The 19,678-nt window shown below is 37.1% G+C and overlaps 1 protein-coding gene across 1 annotated transcript in view; it reads right to left on the minus strand.

Moving 5' to 3' along the window:
* Positions 1-821: 821 nt before the first annotated feature.
* ROBO2 (roundabout guidance receptor 2) overlaps positions 822-19,678 on the minus strand; it is a 141,815-nt gene continuing 122,958 nt past the window's right edge. The window contains exons 22-24 of the mRNA XM_026051649.1: positions 14,569-14,739; positions 2,723-2,923; positions 822-1,652 (exon numbers count right to left, since the gene is read on the minus strand). Coding sequence (XP_025907434.1) covers positions 1,651-1,652; positions 2,723-2,923; positions 14,569-14,739 — 374 coding nt within the window. The 3' untranslated portion in view covers positions 822-1,650. The remainder of the gene's footprint in view (positions 1,653-2,722; positions 2,924-14,568; positions 14,740-19,678) is intronic.

A 19,678-nucleotide genomic window follows, 5' to 3' on the forward strand; every position in this document is an offset into this window, starting at 1 on the left:
TGTGTTCATTGTCAGATAACTAACAGAAATAAGCTGTAGGTTGCAATATTTAAATTAAGCACCAAATGAGTGGGCTATCCACATATATTATTCTACAAAATTTTTGACAATTTACTCATTGGGATTTAAGAGGTACAGAAGATCCAGACAAGATCATTAAAATTAATGATGAGACAGGATGCTGTTATTCATGTCCACTTACAGAGTTTGGTTTATTCAAAAAAAAAAAAAGTATAAACATGCGTTATTTCCTCTTTATAGTAGGGTTTAAAGCCACTCGCTAAAAAACAGGTCAAAAATTTTCTTTGCTTGTATCCAATTTTTTTGGATGTATTGCAAGAAATATACTTAATGCAAACTGAAAATCTTTTGACCATTGCTTTCCTTTCAAACACTAAACATTTCACTACAAATTTAGTGGATTCAATTTCAGCTCTCGCAGACTTCAGGTAACAGAACACAAAAGTTTGTCGAGACTTCATCAAAACAATTAATGTCATGAATTTCAGTGGTGCAGCTCTATCCTCTATTGTACTGTACATGTATTGGAAAGATGAAATACGATACTCTGACATATTTCATTTTTTTGGAAGCAGCCTGAATATGTCTTAACAATAAATTGCATCCTAACTACCTACTAGGTATTCCTTGAGTTTATATTGTTTGCTTCTCCTGGGAGATCTCTGTCTCATATTTGGGGTTGCAGAAATTAATTAATTATAGCAATTCCTTTAAAACTGCAATATAAAAACAGCTTTAGTGAAACACCTTAATTTCTTTTCTTTGTAGTAAGGTTTGTTTTTCTTCGCCTTTACTCAATGGCCTCAGATGGCTAAAAACAGATAGGACGGGTTAAGAAGCTTATCATTCTAGTGAAAGGGTCAAGACCATCGTACGCTACCTTCTATCTTCATATTCACTCTTTAAACTCACACTTCCATCTTCTGACCCCTTCTTAAACAGGAAGAACAACCATGTCATTTGCTTTTAAAAGATTTAAGTCTCTCTCTGATGCCTTTATAGACATCAGATTTGCCTGTCACTTTCTTATTTCTACACCCCAATGGAAAACCACCTAATATGCTCCATTACATCCAGCATTATTCAAAGTAGCTTACAGTACATAAACGTTCTTCACACATTCAGTCTCTTTTTTCTTCATGTCATGAGGAGTAGAGTTTTGTGCTTATCACCAAATAAAATTGCAGTGCAAACTTTAAACATAAAAGTTACACAATTAAAAGTTAATATATGGCACCACAGCCTATTAATTCACATATAGTACAACAGACCAATAAAAACAGACATGAATATGAACATAGCTAAAAAGATGGTGAGCTTGCATAGCAATGCAACAAAAGAAATTATATACAGAAGGAAATCCTTTTCATCCTGGAGGGTGATTTTTTTTTCTTTCTTTTTTTTTATATACTCCTGACAAGGAATAGTTTAAGGTGGATGGTGTAGAGAGAAGAACACAAGTAAAGTATCTGTGGGATATGTGTGGCTGTGTGTCTTTACATTGCATTTACAGTTCTTTTAATAGTACATAAATAAAGAAAATGTTCATTGCACTGTTTAGTGTCATCACTTCCATGAGTTCAGACCTGATGGTCCATCAAAGCAGCTTGCAATGTGTCTTCTCAACTACTCTATAGAGAGAAATAGAGAGAGAGAAAGAAACAGATTGTAATAAGAAAACAAAACAAAACAAAGCACCTATTCCAAAACAAAACAAAATATTACTGCAGCAGGAATATGCAATCATTTTGGGGAAGAAATTCAATTGTTTCCAAGATAAAAGGTGAGAGATCCTGAAATTCAGCACTTACCCATATCTTCTGAGACAGCACAGTTTAGGGGTTGTGGACCAATAGCTCTCTGACAAGCTACTGGAAGGTAACTGTAGACAGATAATGAAGGTTTGGCTACAGCAAATATGAATCAGGCTTGCCAAGAGCTACATGGGGTTTACTAGTAAACTTAACAGGATGCCTGAGTTAGCCGTGATGTTTGTGTACTAGCACATGCAACAGAGACAAACCTTCTGATATTTAGTACTACTCTCATGTGTGTGGTATTAACATGAGCATTAACAAAACATTAACATTTATACTAGGTTTTAGTGGACTCTGAGTGATAATGAAAGGCAAACTAGTTCTTCTGACATGGGGAGTTTGAGGAAAGTGTTGGAAAATGCAGTTGAGAAACTGGGCTACACAGCTGAAAAAGAGGTCCCCAATCTGAGGTCAAAAAAAAAGGAACACTGCAGGAAGAGCAAAAGCGAGCCAGGAGATGTTACAAGACTGCTCAGGTGTCCATCAGATTCAGCATCATTTCTTATTCCCTCTTCGGAGTCCTTCACCAGTGGCATTTCTGAGACTAGGACATTACACTTTACCAATAAAATTTGGAATCATCAGGATTCTTTTCAATTTTCCTATCATTTTCATTTTCATTAGCCATACTTAAGGTTCTCTAGGTAGATGGCCTTGGCCTCGATTACATGGTTCTGAATTGTTCCAGACCCAAGAGCCTGGATGAACTTTTTTGTCATCACAGGAAAAAAGACCTCAAAAAGTCTTTTGACTTTGGTAAAATTTTATTTATAACACTGAACTTTCTCCTGTCTAGAGTTTCTCCTGCCTCACTCCATGCATCATAATCTACAATTTGTCCCTTGTCTCTCAAGAGTTTGAACTGTAGCTAGAGATAAACTTACATAATTCACCAGTAAACTGTCCTTGACTGTTTGATCCCACATAGCCTACATCAAGAAGGTCACTGGCATTGCGTTGGTGACCTCCACGCAAGACTTCACCTTTTCTAGGTCCAGTCGATCCTTTAGAAGAAGCTGTTCCTGAAGAGCTGTGGCCACCAGGGGATGGGAAGTTGGGTTTACTATAAGGTACCAGTGCCTCTTCTAGAAAAACAAAGCAGAACAAAATCAGTATAACAGGAATAAAAAGGCTTTCCTGATGTGGACCTCATACTCTTTCCTTGCCTTCAGATACGTCTCTTCTGTTTTGTTTTATACCACAGCAACTAACCACAGATAAAGACACCAGCATGAATTTTGTCTTGCTTTTATGTAAACTCTGTTAATCTGTATTAATTATAAAAAATCTAGATTCATTATGTAGTAATAGATGATGAGTCATAGATTGTTTAATAAAAATAGCTGCACATACAATTTCCAAAACAATGCAGCTATGATTAGATTTTTGCTTCAAGCCTACATGAATGTGCTTTTTCCTTTCCTTTAGCTTAAATTATGGTAACATTACCTCAATCAATTTGGATAAAGAACTACCATATCAGCTAATTTAATTAGTTTCCAGCAGCTAAGTAATTTCTAAGGCTGTGGAGAACACTGGAGATATTTTTAACTAGTTGTGAATTACACTTGAAAATCTTATATTATACATAGCTGTAATATTTGGGGTGAGTAAATCTTCCCACAGCTTGTTTCATGTTCCATTAGGAGCAAGAGCCTTGGGCTCACTTTGCCTCTTTCTATGTGAAGAGCTGTAATAACGAGGTGCTGATGAGTTCACGTTTAATACCTAATAAACCATACATCTGCACATGGTAACACAGCATCAAGTAAAGCAAGACCACATCTCAGTTCTAGGAGATATTGTTGCAATAACCCTAAGAAGCAAAACAGTAGCACTGATTTAATACTGAAATAGAAGCACTATTTTATTTCTTGGCTGTGTATGATCCACTTTTACTAACTTACAGTCTGCAGAAGGAAGCATTACTCAATGCAGTTTGATTCAAGAAAGGATATGAGCACACACTTAACCTTAAACACAAGAATTACCCCTTCTGAAATCAGTGGCATATCTCCTGCTTAAATCTCACACTTCTTAAAAGCAAATCTGGGCTGAAAGTGTTCTTTCATTTATTTATTTATTTATTTAACCAGTGTCTTCACTATTAATCAATCTGCTGAGGCAAAACATTCTGTTTGTGACAGAGGACAGGAACACAGAAGGAAAAATAAATGGGGATTGGAAGGAAAGATGAGAACAGAATGTTTTTGTTCAGAATCTCAAAGCTTTTGCCACAGCTATAGCAGAGGCAGGAGCACAATTCACTTGGGGAAAACTCAAATGAGAACCAATATATGGAGGAAAGCTAGAATTTAATTGCTAAATTCTACTTCCACAGGTGAGTGGGGCATGGGAATTCGCCTTATGATCTCCTATTGAACCTACTGATCCTTTCGTAAGGTAAATCTGCTGGAAAGAGGGGAGACAGCTGACTTCTTCCTCTGCCAAAGTATCTCCCTACGTCCCTGGCTAAGGATGACAGTATCTGCACTGCAGGACACTGGGACATTATCAATATTTTGTGCTATGACAGCACTGTCCTTGCAGAAATGTAAATAAATAGCTAGAAGACATATTCAAATGGCATTTAATGATGAAAACCTTTTAAATTATGTTATCTGCTCTTTATAAAACAATCCCTAACAATAGAATCAGATGCAAACTTGCTTTCCAAAGGCTGGCTGAAATATGGAACAGCTTGCATTAAAGCAGCAATAAAGCAAACAGCATAAATCAGTTTAGCAGAAAGCTGGATACATTTTTAGAAGATGGAAAGAAAAACCACTAGCATTGCAAAAGAGTTTGAAGATGACATATACGGTTAACTGATTTGTTTTTCTAGTTTGTGTAATCAGGATAAGACCTCCTTCGGGTTGAATGAAATATTGAGAAAAAAATGACCTTGAATAAATATGAAGTGCATTATCATTATAGAGCATATGGCATGTTAAATTATCTGATGTTTCCTCAGCTATAAATGCAATCCATAAAATAACCAATAATGACATAAAACAAGAGCTTTTCATAGCATTCTAGTACATGAAAGGTAGGTATCTAAAGTCCATAGAATAGGCTTATGTGTTTTAAACAATATACATTATTTGTATCAAAAATTGTCTCAAAATAGGCAAGTCCTGCAAAGAATGTGAAGAGGCTCAGCAATGCCATTCCCTTTGAAAGACTGAGCTTTTAATTTGAAGTTATAAATCTGGTCTCTGCAAATTCACGGTATACATATGTACTAAACAGTTTTTGTATCTCATAAGATAACCACAGGGTTTGAAATGTTATTTTAAGACTATTGTAATTTGATCTAGCACTGCTTTCTTAAAAAGATAGCTGAAAATGTCACATCTGATGTGCTATGACTGAAGATGTGCAACGAAGCCTTTAGCAGGGATTTGGTCATCTTGTCTACACTGAAAGCAATCTGCAGTAAAGAGCTCCAGCATTAGACATTCTCATTCTGTTCAACTTCAAACCAAAGGTTTTTCTTTCAAAATTTCACTCACAGATTGGTGATATCTGTAAAACAGGTCTTTTTTGGAAGCTGATAGTTAATGATGACTCCTTTTAGAAATATCTGAAAATGGTCTAAACCAGAGAATAGATCTCCAGAGTTCTTTGTTGATAGCAAAGAGAAGATGCACAATTAATATTATTAATAACAAAATTTAATCACAGAAACAAGCACCCTACACAAAAGTAACCTTTTTAAAAATCTACCAGAGAAAAAAATATCGAGCAAGAAAGCTGCCATGGAAAGAGGCTGGGATAAGAAACACAAACAAAATACGAAGCTGTGGCATATCTTGAACATATCCTTTAAGAGCAGCTTCAAATCACTGAAAAAGTGGTATCTCCTAAAGCAATCCTCATTCAAGCATATACAGAATTGCCTTGGCCACCCTGAGCTTAACAAGATTAAGATATCTGCAGTCACTCCGGCCCTAAGTTCATTGACCAAATGGGACATTGGAAGTGTCAAGACTGAATCGTTTTTATTTGGGCATACATAAACGCAAATCATGGAGCACGGGAATTTTGCTACTGTAAAGTCTCTATATTGTACAATAATGGATGACTTGTACCTACACATTTACACAGTAGATAGCAAGGGATTTCTTGCTAGCAAGGTCAGAGAAGCACCCTTAAAATTAGTTTTAAAAGAAAAGAGATACATATAGTATGTCTGTGTTGTTCTATAAAAAATTGTACATCTGCTGCATTGTTCTCAAAGTTGTCATTACACTAAGCAGCATGAATTTCACACCCTAATCATTTAAAAACATGACAGCCATTCATTTGTATATACAACTGAAAGTCTAAGAGTTTTTAATGGTATCATTATTATGTTTAAAAATATGGATATTTACAATATTTACATTTTAAATATGTGCATCAATATTTACTTGGAGGACTTCACAAATCCTACCTCCACAACAGGTTTGCCAGTACCACTGTTTTTCTTAGAATGTCACTGAAATTAGTGTGCTAAGTTGACTAGGAGTATTAGTATTAGAACAAAATTAGAACAATGAATAATATGAGTACCTATAATGTCACTGTGTGAAATATATGCTAATACAGACTAATACATACTAAGTACATACTTGAAGCAGCACTAGACACAGCTCTGCATATTGTGTATTTTTTTTTTTATCTGTTTTGTCTAATTGTCAACTGTTTCACTCTATTTAATAAGCTAGGATAATGTGTGATTAGTGGGTTAAAGAAAATGTCCTAGTAAGGGGATCTTTGAGGTCAGGCTGAGAGAAGGAATCTGCGAATGTTATAGGACTACAACTTCAGTTCAGTATCACCTCCTTTATATGTTTCTACAGGCTTGAAATCCATTTAGATGACCAAGTCTGCACTCAGCAATGAGCAGGTCTTATATGAAGGGGAAAGCCTGCACTGTCATCTTCCTAGGTCTAAGACATGAATTACTTTGTCCTATCTTTGCAGAAAGAGAAAATGAAAAAAATAAATAGAGCTAGAAGGAATGTCTGTAGTTCAGAAGAACTGGGCTACTTGCAGATATGCAAAAACAACTACTGTCAATTTAGAGGCAGGTTGAAAGATCTAGAAATACAGCTCTTTGTGCCTAATACATCTAATAGAAAACACTTAAAAATCTCTTTCTGTTTTCCTGCCTGCCAGAAACCTCTGTTTATTTTTTCCGTTGCTATGCTTTCCAGCATTATTTACTTCCAAAACACTGTAAAGAATGCACTGAGTTAGGTGTTAATGAGATTTTATTTGTTGCAGGAAGGGAAGAACTTGGCTCACAAGCTTTCATTTCACCTCTGTCTTTCTATTTTCTAGCAGAAGCCTCAACAATACTGCAGCACATGGATTCAGGGCAATGTTAGCCTCCCCTGCGTTCGAGACAACCCTAGCCAGAAAGTTCCGAGAAGCTGCCTACGTCGCCTTGGCTGGGGCAGCGCACACACCTGATCCGAACGCTTGTTTGTGTTGGGCTTTCCTTATATCTTCTGGCCGTTCTGTAGAGCTCATCCACTCCTGGGTCTGCCGCTGCCACTCTAATGATGTTCTAGCTTGACGATCCAATGAGCTCTTTGTTTCATCTATGTTCGATGTTTGCTGCCTCTCAAGGGAGCTTCCTTTCCTCTCTGCCGAGCCTCCACGTTGGCCAGGGCCTATTTGCTGCCTTAAACCCTGACCAGGGGGCGGGTCAGGTGGTGGTGGAAGATCTAAAAAACGTGAATAAGATTTAGATGAACTAGTATTTCACTGAAACAGAAGTTTGCAAATGGCATGAGTCACTTTTTTTAAAATTTGAAAAGAGGAAATTTCATGTTAGTCAGAGATGTCCATTTACTTTCCACTATTTTTTTTTTACTCAGAGTTACTGTGTTCCTAGTTATTTCAAACTTCCATAAAAATCAATAGTATCTGAGCCTAGATTTAGTGTCCAAGCACGGGATTAATCCTCTGTGGGGTAAAGTCTACTTAATTCTTTCAGTATCAGCAAGCAATTAAGAAAGGCTTCAAAAAAATTGATCGATCAGACTGACAGTGTAACTTCCCCAATCATACTGGAGTTTGTTTCTTTGACTCCATTTTTGAGCTTCATTTGCAGTTAAAAACCTAAATGTACAAAAAAAAAGAATTATTCACAAAGCCTAACGTCACTGATAAAGAAAATAAATAAATAAATAAATAAATAAATAAATAAATAAATAAATAAATAAATAACCCCCCAGAAACTCTGCAAAATGTAGACCTAAACGGAGCCATCGAACCAGGAGTGAACAGTTTGTGCAAGTACATTTCAATGTTGAGTCATAAGGTATAACCTTCACAGACAAAAACATGACCTCTCTTAAATTTAATATTCTTGCAAATATATCCAATCAAAATGCAGTTTCAGCCAAACACTAAAAGGCACTTGCCTGTCTTTCTGATAACACTTGTCCATTTTGAGTTTATAACTTTGACCCCTAAGATACTTGTAGAATTGAAGATCAAATTTCAAATTACATTTGTGGTGGCAAAAGTACTTTCTGCTCAGTAGTCAGCATCCCAAGATGATTACAGAATCTGGTTAATTATAATTCTAAATGTAAAATTTCCTTGTAAACTATACAATAGACTAGCAATAATCCAGAAAAACTTTATGACTCAGACTTTAAAAAATCATAATCAGAAAATAGAAGGGTTTTTGTCTTTCTGATGAAAATTTTCCCATAAAGCCTACCTCCTTTGTATGTAGAACACTTGTTCAATTCTATATTTGGGAATACTAGAGAGGTTATATAGATACAGAAGGAAAACAACCATAGCTAAGCAAATCAGAGCAGCCCTGTCAAATTCATTAAAGCCATGGTAGTTCACACTAGATAAAGGTCTGTCATGCGTTTTAGTCTTTTGCATCTTACTTATTTCACATCTCACAATACTTAGTATTGTGAATATTTGTCATGGAATGTGACTTGATCAGTAAAAGGCAAGCAGAAGTAAACCTCTGCCTTAAAGGCCTGAAGAAACGCCTGATGATCTAGAGAGGCTTCTTATATATGAGCAAGGATTATTTTGAAGATTGCAATTCTGGTTTATATATGTTTGACATTTGCACCTCTTACTTTTGTGGAAGTAACACTCTGAAATTTGTTGATAGTCATCCCAGTCAATATTAATTTACATAGCTAACTGAGAATTTGTAGGTTATTAGTGTCTGCAGGGGAAGAAGTTGTATCTGATGGTGCTACTGCACCTTTGCACAGAGCTAAGTGAGCAAAGTGCTGCACCCCAGACTAAGGTATCTAGTACCAGTCTTCTATCTAGAATAACCTCATAATAACCTGCCACTGGGCTTGGGGTATGCTTTAAGTTCAGGACTAATTTATTTGGGAAATTTTCATTTACAGATGTGATCTTTCATGCCAATGTTTATACTTGAGTTACTGTAGTTGGAAGCAGGAGGACATGGGAGCTTGCCCGTGTTAAAATTGCTCTATAGTTTTGATTTCCAAAATGGCACTTCCTATAATTGATTTTATTGTGATCATAACCAGGGAAAGAACAGAAGAACAACACTGGCCTCTGCTTGTGTAATCTGAAATAGAGATTACTGAATCTGTAATTTATAGGCACTTTGGGGACATGCATTGAATTTAGTAAGCACAGCCCTAACAAAATCTGACAATGTAATTTTCAAAAATAGAATATTTACATATTTAATATGAAAAGAGTTAAGAATAATACAATGTTCCTTTAAATGTACAATGGATAATATCACACCAAAAAAGTGTTAAAATGGTCGCAATATTAAACAACTTCTGAACATTTTATTGCGCCTGACTAAACCACTTGTTTTTTTACCTTCTTACAAATGCTTGATTGCCACAATAACACCTAAGTTTCACGTTTCATAAAAGAAGCTAAAAGAAGCTTCACTTACCAATGTGTTTTTTTATTTGCTCTACAATTTAAATTTTCTAGTGCCAGTCTGCCTTAGGTAAATTGTTAAATACACTCTGCTATCTTGCCTGGGCATACATAGAGACCCCATGCATATATAGCCATGAAGAGTTTCCTCCACTAATGACATAGAGAAGACTCTTACTTTTCCTCACGTCTACATTTACTTTCCAGCCAAGCATGTTTCTATGAGTGTGCATATATCTAAACGCATTTTTTTGAGTAGGCACATGCATGATGCCCAATGGCTGGCATTTGGGCTGCTAGCCAAAGATAACAGAGATCTCAGAGGGGTTTCTTCTTATCCCATGTAGATGAGCCAATTCCATAATGTGAATCACTTCAGAGAAACGGGCAATCTAGAAATTTAGGGACTTCAGTAGGATTTTCAGCAATGATGCCCAGAGTAGGATCACTGTTTGTTGCTAGGCTTCCATCTAAATGGCATTAGATGGCATTTAGATGGCAATGGTAATGCACTGGAAAGCCATATTCAGGTAGTAACTTACCAGGTTAGTGGGATGCCATCCAAGCTACCACTTGCTCATGGCAGGATTGTTAAATCTGCAAGCCAATTCATAATTGTATTGGAGAGCTAGTGATAGTCTTATTGATTTACTAACAGGGGGATTGTGATTGAGAAGCTGTGGGACATCAAAGTTCCTAATCAGAGGTGGATGGGAATTTGGCCTGGGATTATGCCTACCCTCTTTTAGAAGGCAGAGTATTGGCCAAATCACTCAGGTACTCAAGCCTGGATGCAGCCTCTCATTATTAACTGGAAAAAGCATGAATTTACAGCACCAAGAAGTATTATGGGCACTCTTTTCTGCCTGTGCTAGTCATTCGTTTTCCCAAGGGTGATAATTACTGTTACATATAATAAGTCCCTGAACCATTTTCTAGAATCTTCTTCACAGTGATCTGCTTCAGCAAAAATTGATCGGTAATACACAACAGAAAGTCCAGTGGCAGGGCTAAAAGAAATCTGAACTCCCAGTCTCCTTTAAACCTCTACCACATTTCACCTCTGAATCCTCTTTTTTTTTTTTTTTTAAACACCATGCTAATCTGAAGAACATTTAATTTCAGTAAAGCAATGACCACTACTGTGGATATTGTGTATTCCATCGTTTTACAATTTTTGAATATATTAATTTCAAGAAAAAAAATTATTCCTTGAGCACTAGAACTAAACGCAATACGTGTGTTTGTTAAGGATGGCTGTGAGCTCTGTTTGTTAAGGATGGCTGTGAGCTCTGAATAAATATTTTCCAAGATTTGAGGGCTTCGTATGGTATCTTTCCTCTGTGGACTTCTGTTGTCCCCACAGCCTTTTCATCAGAAGATTTGCAATGCTTCTTTCTCTAGTCCATGACTTTGTTAGAAAGCTTTTAGGAACCAAATTACCTTTGAGATTTCTGTGCCCTGTCAAAATTTGTTAAAAAAAAAAATGGGATGAGTTGATACAGGGCAGAGACAGCTAAATAAATAAAATTCAAGAAAGCCAAATATAAAAGCTTTATTTACTTAAAAAGTCAAGTTAAATATGTAACTAACAACTAAACTTTACATCCTAGGTAATTAATTTAGTGTACTACTGTTCCCAAATGAATCTTCAGATGACATGGTGTCATACAGCTACTGGTGAACTCAAACTGTAAGTTCAAACGACAAACTCTTCACATAAATATGGCTAAAAAAAGAAAAATGGATATGTCAGTGTCATTGTCTGATTACTAGCTTATCTGACAACAAAGGTGACTTTGATCACAGAATTACATGAGAGAAGAGAATGTAAAATTTTAAAAAGAAGACTATCTTTTTAGGACAGCGAACTTAAGAATCAGCACCTACAGGAATAAAAATATGAAAGCTTAATCTGGAGATAATCTCTAGAGGTCTCTGAACTGCAATCAAAGAAAATGCACAAGAATCTGGGGGGAGGAGAACTTCTTTGTGTGGACTGCTGTCCAAAGTAAGCACGTCATTTTATTTCTATATGTTTACATAGTCTGTTATCTCTGTGCTATGCACTACAGTCATTACAGTTCTTTGGATCTTTGCACTGTCCCACTCGGTCATGTTTAATAAGGAGGAAGCATTCAGGAAGTGTATCAAAAAGGGCAGAGAAAGGATGTGGCTGGAGTTCACATAGTCAATGAGAATTTAAAGCAGCGGATGTCAAGCATGTGATGAACTTAAACACAGAATGCTAGGACTTGTTGAATCCAGCTTAGGAATTTGAAGAAAACAGACAAACTGGGTATGTTCTTACAAACCAATCCAAAAGGAAGCAATTGTACAGGTCTGGATTGGTGAGGTATCAAAAACAGAAGAAAATTTACAGTGACAATCCCCACTGAACTCATTAAGTCCCAGGGCTGAACAGATTGGTTTGGACTAAGGCTCCGAAGATCTATCGCAGGTTCTCCTACTTGGTCACTAAAGGAGAGTCTTTATATTTCTCATTATAAAATGTTTGGAAAATTGTCTGTTGAGACAGAAAATTCTCTGTTGAGAAAGGTCTGTATTATTATTTAACCTTATGTACTCCTATCCTAAGTAGGAGAGTTACTAAATTCAGTTTGCTTACCTACATACAGGTGGCAGCAGCAATCTCTAGCTATTTCACTGATAAATGTTGCTTTGCAAATTTAGCTTTGACTCAGACCAGCCTTTATACTTTAATGGCCCACATTGAGTAATACTTGAAATGGGAAAGCTGTAAAGTTTGTGTTTGTTTGTTTCTGTGGCAAGAGAGGATGGGAAAAGATCCTCTATTATTTTAGGATGTTATAAATTTTTGGAACATAGAGCCAGTATTTTTAACTAAGCTTGTAGCGGATAAACACTAAGTTAATGGTCTCTAAAGGTACTGTTGCCAGAGGCTGAACAAAATAACATATGATCGGTGCTCTGACACAATTATATGAAAGAAATTCCTGTAAGTTTATTTTGAAGAGAAAATTAAAGACCATAAAAGATTTCTCTTTATAGACAAACCTTAAAAGTTGTTCTCTATCATATATTTAAAAGAAACCTTCAAAATTTATGAAGGAAACACTCCCTGAGGAGCCACAGTTCTATCTGTCTCATGATCTGAACCAGATTCCCATTATTTTTATGGAACCAGCAGTATTATTTAGCATTTCTATAGCATTAGAGCTCAAAAGCAGGAGGACTAAGGCCACACGATACTGGATGCACTAGACACACATGTAGACACAAGTTGTGGCCCATAAGGTTTATGGTTCAGGGTGACAGACTATGGAACTAATGTTACATCAGTGACATATATCCATCACAAAGCAATATGCACAATTTTCACTTACTATTTCCACAGCTACCTCTATTTATCTGATGTGTGTGCAACAGTTGTTGAAGATGGGAGGCCTTTGGAATATATTGAGAAGTATATTAGCATTTAAACCAATACATATCTATATGACTGGGCTCTAAGCTATTTGGAACTCATTCTTGAAATAACATCATAGTGAAGGTGAGCTATAGTGCATGAGATATAAAGATTATCTTTCTGGTGAAGACTTTTACTTCTGGAAGCTGTTTTCTGCCTTTATGGCCTGACAAACAGCAAACTTGTCAGAATTTGCTGCAAAATTGTATCTGTACTTCTGAAGGACATGACAGAGAGGAGAGCTTTAGTATTTCAGTGGTTATAGTCTAGCTTGTATGCCGTTTATATAATTCATACATGCACCTAGACTATGCCTATATTATAACCAAACCAAATGAATAATAATCTCTTTCAACTGAATTTATAACATGTTACCTGAACAGAAAATATATTAAAGGGATTCTCAAGTAATTTTTGCTTAAGTTCAGAAGATAATTATACTGAAATCTAAAGCCAAGTAATTTTTTTATGTCCTTTCGATATCCTGGAAGATTTCTTGAAGTTTACTTGTGATTATGAGATAATGTTATCCTTGGTGGTTTCACCGTTGCTGTCTTTCTGTTGGTCTGCCTGTCCCCTCTAATCATTTCAACACCTAGAGTGGCCAGTTAGGAAACCAGAAGAATAGAGGGAGAGGTAGCAAGCCAGTGTCTTCCTATCCTGTCCTCCTCAAAGAGCAACATGCAGCAACTGCATTTCTGGCCAAACTCAAGAGTGGGTGGACAAAGACAATGGAAGACTGAGTTGAATGATGAGAATAGCAGAATAAATACATTTGAAATTCCCAGATGGGAAGCGGTGGCCAGAGCAAAGAGGAATGTCAAAGACAGAAACAAAGTGACTGTGGTCAGTGGGCTTCCGGAATGAAGCGGCATCAAAAAGAGGGAAGCAGAATCATGAGAAAAGCATGGCATGTGCTACTGTCATATGGGGCAGTTGTCAAGAAGAGCATAAGCACTGTGGGACTTGCTCTGTATTTCTCCTTAGAACTTCCTTGAATAAAGTGACTGCTGTGTGGTGGCTACTTATATTTAAAATAACAGTGCTCAGAGGTTATTTTCTAACGTGAACCAGGTGAAGCAGATGATAGTTTTTGGTAAGATTTATCCTGAGAACACCTAAGAGACACTAGCATGTCTGGATGTGAAACAGAGGTAGGCTTCTTAGAGAGCCACTTCAGCAAACTTCATGCTTGCAGGCATTACAGTATCGCTCACATGACAACCTAGGACTCCTGCTTCCCAAGCCAGTATTTCACGGTAATGTGCACTTCTTAGAAGACTATTTTCCATCCTTTCAGGCTGCACACCTGCTCACTGTGACTTACCACCCGGGGGGGGGCCTTCACACGTCCCAACTTACCGTCTGTTATTCCCTCCCTACGATGAGGCAAGGGGGGTTGGTCCAACCGGCCTCCCTTGTGTTTTTTAGTCGGCCTCGGCCTCTGGCTCTGATTGACAGCGGCACTGGTGTTGCTGTCAGTAGAAAATGGGCTGCTTGGCCGAGGTCTCTGAGAGGAAGGGTATACTTTGCCTAAAAGAAAGAGAAACCAAACAGGAGAAAAACGTTATTGCCTTGAAATGGTTAGTGCCTGTTTTATTCATGTCTGTTCTGAAACATTAAATCTGTTCTAATTCTCAGAGGCAAGCAAGTGTCCCCTGGAGGTACCCAGTGATGACAACTGCTTTAAGACACACTACAATAAGCAAAGTGAGAAACTTGGCATTCTTTTGTCTTTAACTTTTGTAATTAAAATCATTCCATCTGTTGTGCTAAAACTACTGCATGTCGTGTAACTCCTACCTGCTCTGTGTTCTGAACAGATGTGTCATAACAACTCCTCAGCCTTGCACAGTGAAGGAAAATAGTTCTGCAATCTTATCAAATTTATCTCCTCATGGTTTCCACCTTCACATTTTCTACGGCAGATTCTCATTTTAGGGGCTCCCATATGCACTGTATATCTGGAGTAACTCCAGTGAGATAAACAGAAGTGATTTTGCAAGCTATGCAGCACTGTGGGTTTGCATACTTAAGGGTTCCCTTCTCTAAAGCAAATGAAAATGGAGTTATGTTTATTTGGTAAAATTTTCCAAATCAATTTGAGTGATCACTATGTTAAAAAATACTGTATTCCAAAAATGGTTATATATTGTTTGATCAAGTGATGTGATTTGTCTTGAAAAAAAAAATCTTTGATCCTTCTCTCTGGAGCAGATGATTAGAAGCATCACAGCAGAGACTGTATGAGCACAGTTTGGTTACTTCCTTCACTTTGTTTTATTCTGATCCTTTGTTCAGCTAACTTACTTAACTAGGCTTGTTTGTTGCTTATTGATATTTGATGAAAAGTCAATATCATTGTCTTTTACTTTTTTTTTTTTCATCTGCATGTCATCTTTACCAAGCACCTTAGTGATGTTAGCACTTTTCTCTGTTTAAATCTGATACATAAAACTTGTTTTAAAATTATCCACAGTGGAAAGATTATAAGTCAAGGAGAATTGCCAATTTTTTCAGGACAGATTTAGGTCAAAGTGGTATAAAAGTTGACAGAAAGGGACAAAATTGTTTTTTTTTCTATTTTTCAGGTCACCTGAGCCCAAACTTGTCAGTGTTTCATCTGCTGGCTAATGTATAGCTTGGAGCACACTGTTTGTGACCGGTGCTTTGTAGTAACCTTCCTGAGGTTTTATTAGATCAGAAGTTTTAGATGTGGAGTGCTTGAGTACTGCACTGCTCTTAATGCGTGATAATAGATGGACTTACTTCCAACATGCCACCACATCTGATCTGGATAAGCCTAATCAGGGGTTTATATGCTATCTACTACACTCTTTGAAACATCCTCAAAACAAAAAGAGGAGAAGGGAAAAAATGTGGCCGTAAGCTCTCGAAGATGCTGTCAATGCATTAATGCATACATGCTAGAAACCGCTCAGCATTTCATTTTGGACTTTTTCTGGCTCTCTCAGGCTTGATCTTTTGTCTTCTTCTGTCTGCTGTGCACCACAAGGAGGACACTGCTCCCAGGTTAGCTTGTCTCCCAGCTGCACGTCACTGCCAGCTACTACAAGTTAACACATCTGAATCACTTATATGGACACTCCTTAACTCTTTTTCATCAAAATAAAACAGAATAAGCTTGAACAGTTTGAATTGCATGCTGCTGCTAACCTGGTTCATTTGGGCAGAAATGGGTTACAGAACATGCACCCAAGCAGCTAAGTCTGGAGATGGGAGAAAGCAGGAAAGCTGGGAACATTAACTGGCACAGCTGCAGCCAGACAAAGACAACTGATCAAGCCCATGTTTCATGGGCAAGGATAAAACAGCAGATGAATACAGACAAAATATTAAGAATTTCATTTAAAAATAAAAAGACACTAATGCAGAGAAATTCAGAGATGAGCCCAAAATTCCATCCTAGCTCACACCATATTGCACAGATGTTTTGTAAAAATAAACTCTCAACATGTAAGTGCAACTGGTGAGTGCAGAATGAATATTCTTCCCACTCTTTTCACTGGTTTTTAATTCAGAATGCTGATTCGAAAATAATAATAAAAAAAACTCCTAAACATTATTTTATCCCTTCCTGAGATGAGGGCTATTAATAAATAGCCCTGACTCACTGACATGAATTAGACACAGGGCAAACAGATGATGTGCAAGCTTCCCAAATACATCTTTGAGTGCAGCTCAGATCTGCTTGCAGCATCTGTTTTACTCTCATCTGAAGCCCTTCCAGTAAAAACTGCTGAGCAGTGTCAGGCTCTCTGTAGCAGATTTAGTGCGTGTAAGTGGAGACAAGGATGAATCCACCAATTCACGGCTTAATTTCCCAAGGGTGTCTGACAAGAAACTGGCTGAACTGCATGGTAAATCACACGATGGTCTCTGCAAACTGGAATCCAGGTGTCTCGCAGGAGAGACACCTTGCACCTGAATTCACCAAGTCTGTGAGGCTTGGCAGTTGAGCACACCCACGCAAGGCGACCAAACTGCACTTCCCCTTCACTACAGGGGCAATATTTCACATCTGTTCTGCACAGGTGACAATAACTGTCCAGGGAGCAAGGGAGAAGAGCCAAGCCTTTCAGACTGCCTCCAGAAAAAATGAGCTATAGGGGAAAAAACACGGCTTTGCTCCTGCTTCTCTGCTACAAAGCACCATTTAGCACCATCTGGGATTCAGCGTGGTGCAGCAGGTACCGTAACAGGCATGTCTGATTGCTCATCCTGCCCCAGGAGGCATCGCATCGGGGGAAACTGCAGCAAGCACCGGGGAGTTGCTTCCTTTTGCCGCTGTTTTTGTTCGGAAAGGAGAGGAAGGTTGTTTGTTTACGTGGTTTTTTTTTTTTTTTGGTTTTGTTTCGGATGTGCCCACTGGATCGTTAAAAAGTAATAATTAAAATGTCTCTACAGCAACAGTGGAATAATTTGATGTAATCTAAACTGTACTACAGTATCCAAGGAATTACATTTAAGTGCCTTGTGACCTAATGAAGCTAAAAAATGTACCTGACAATACAGCTCTCATCCCATCTTTGGACATCCTATTTACATAGCTATGATGAGAAATTTATATTTATTTAAAAGTGTTTGGGTACCCATATTTTTTTGTTATGTATTTGTCTGTGGTGGAAACTATATTTCTTAACGGGCTTGATATTTAAATGACATTGAATTAGAATGAGTCTTCACATGAGCTTTTATTCAGGCCAAGAAGAACACAAAAATAAAAAGGGTGGGAAGGATTTACTCCTTTTATTCAAGGCTATTTTTAGAAGACTCTTCAAGGAAACTAATATTAGTTTCCAACTAGTTTGGCCAAACTCCTCGCCCATAGGAGAGGAGTGAAGAACTAGAGCAGCTTAATGACAGGACAGACTTTCTTAGGCAATGTTCCACTGGCAGAAAGAGCAAGTGAAGGTTTCAACTATTTTAAAAGTGAAATAACTCTCTAATGGCAAAGCCCTAATAATTTCAGAGAAGCTGGAATTTCACCCTATAGATTGTTGGTGGCTCAGGGTTTTGCCATGGATTAAAAATGCAGGGTGCACTGCATGCAAAAAGCCTGCAATATTAAGCCTAACATTTGCACACATATTTCATAAATGTACATACTTTACTGAAGGATAAGCTTGATACCAGGCTAATAAAAAAAATTTAAATGAGCACTACGGGAACTAGGGGCAGAAATAGGAAGAGATATTGTACCATAAAAATGTGACCCAAATTCATACTTTGCTATTTGGTTTTATGGAATTAATAAATTATTTCACAATTTTGATAAGACCAAGCAAGTCCAATAGGTTCTCTGTTCAGAATATTAAAAATAAATGATACTTATCGTATTTTTGCTAGAAATAAAATGTAAGTTTAGAAATTATGAACTATATTTACTGTTAATACATTCTAGAAGATAAAATAATTTGTTTTCAAAAGCAACAGTCATTTTATCTTTGTTGCATTTAACTTGCAGTCCTATTTGACATAGATAAAATTAAATTTAATAAAAATACAGTAACTTATCAAACAAATTATTTTCAAAGTCAGCTGATTAATAAGACTTTAAAACAGTTTGCATTGTTAATAATAAAAAAATACAATTTCACCCCATGCTTAGAAAAAAATACTCAGAAAAATACATTTGTTTTACAAGAGGAGATGCAACAGAAGAGCAGGGATGGAGATAATAGCTTAAACATGACTTTCATGACTGCAAATGTTATTGATTGCAAGAAGACTTTGCAAAAACTAAATCATCAAAAACTGCATGATAGAATTAGTGATCTCTTCAGTGAAATATTATATGGAGGATATGTCAGTAGATCTATGGTAGAGTCAGCATAAAGAGAAAGAGCAGACCGTAGGTGCTGATTAAAAGCTTGTGCAATGCACTACTTCAAATCATTAAAACATGAAATAGAGTAGGAGCTTTTGTTTAGAATATGCACTTAAAAATATCTCCATCCACTTTATTCCATGCATGTTAGACAAACGTGAAGTGAGACTCAGGTTCACTGGAAAGAACAGAACAGGTAGAGACACCCTTCATGCAGAAAGCATCAATTTTGAGTCTACAAACCTGTTCTTGTCAGGCTGGTTCCATCCAGCCTAAAACCAGCTTTATCTGCTGCTGCAACCAGTGCTTGTGCAAAACTGCCGCTGGTAAAGATCGAGTCATCTGAGGAGCTACCTACACTAGATCTATGACTAGAAAAGTTACGGTCCTCATCAGACGCAGAACCCCATCCATTTACCATTGAACCTAAAAACAAATGTAGGGTTCTAGTGAGTTGTTTGTATTTCATACCTTTTGATCATCTAAAGCTTTAAGGCCCACTTAATACGTCCTGTCTCAGCAGGAAACCCAGTTTCTCTGACCAAACTTGATACGAAAGAACAGTATTTTTTCAAAACTAGCTGTCATCTCCTTCATAGCTTACTCCATGATGTTTTGACT

The sequence above is a fragment of the Nothoprocta perdicaria genome, unplaced genomic scaffold (assembly GCF_003342845.1).
Source record: "Nothoprocta perdicaria isolate Ctin4 unplaced genomic scaffold, notPer1 scaffold_78, whole genome shotgun sequence".
NCBI lineage: Eukaryota > Metazoa > Chordata > Aves > Tinamiformes > Tinamidae > Nothoprocta > Nothoprocta perdicaria.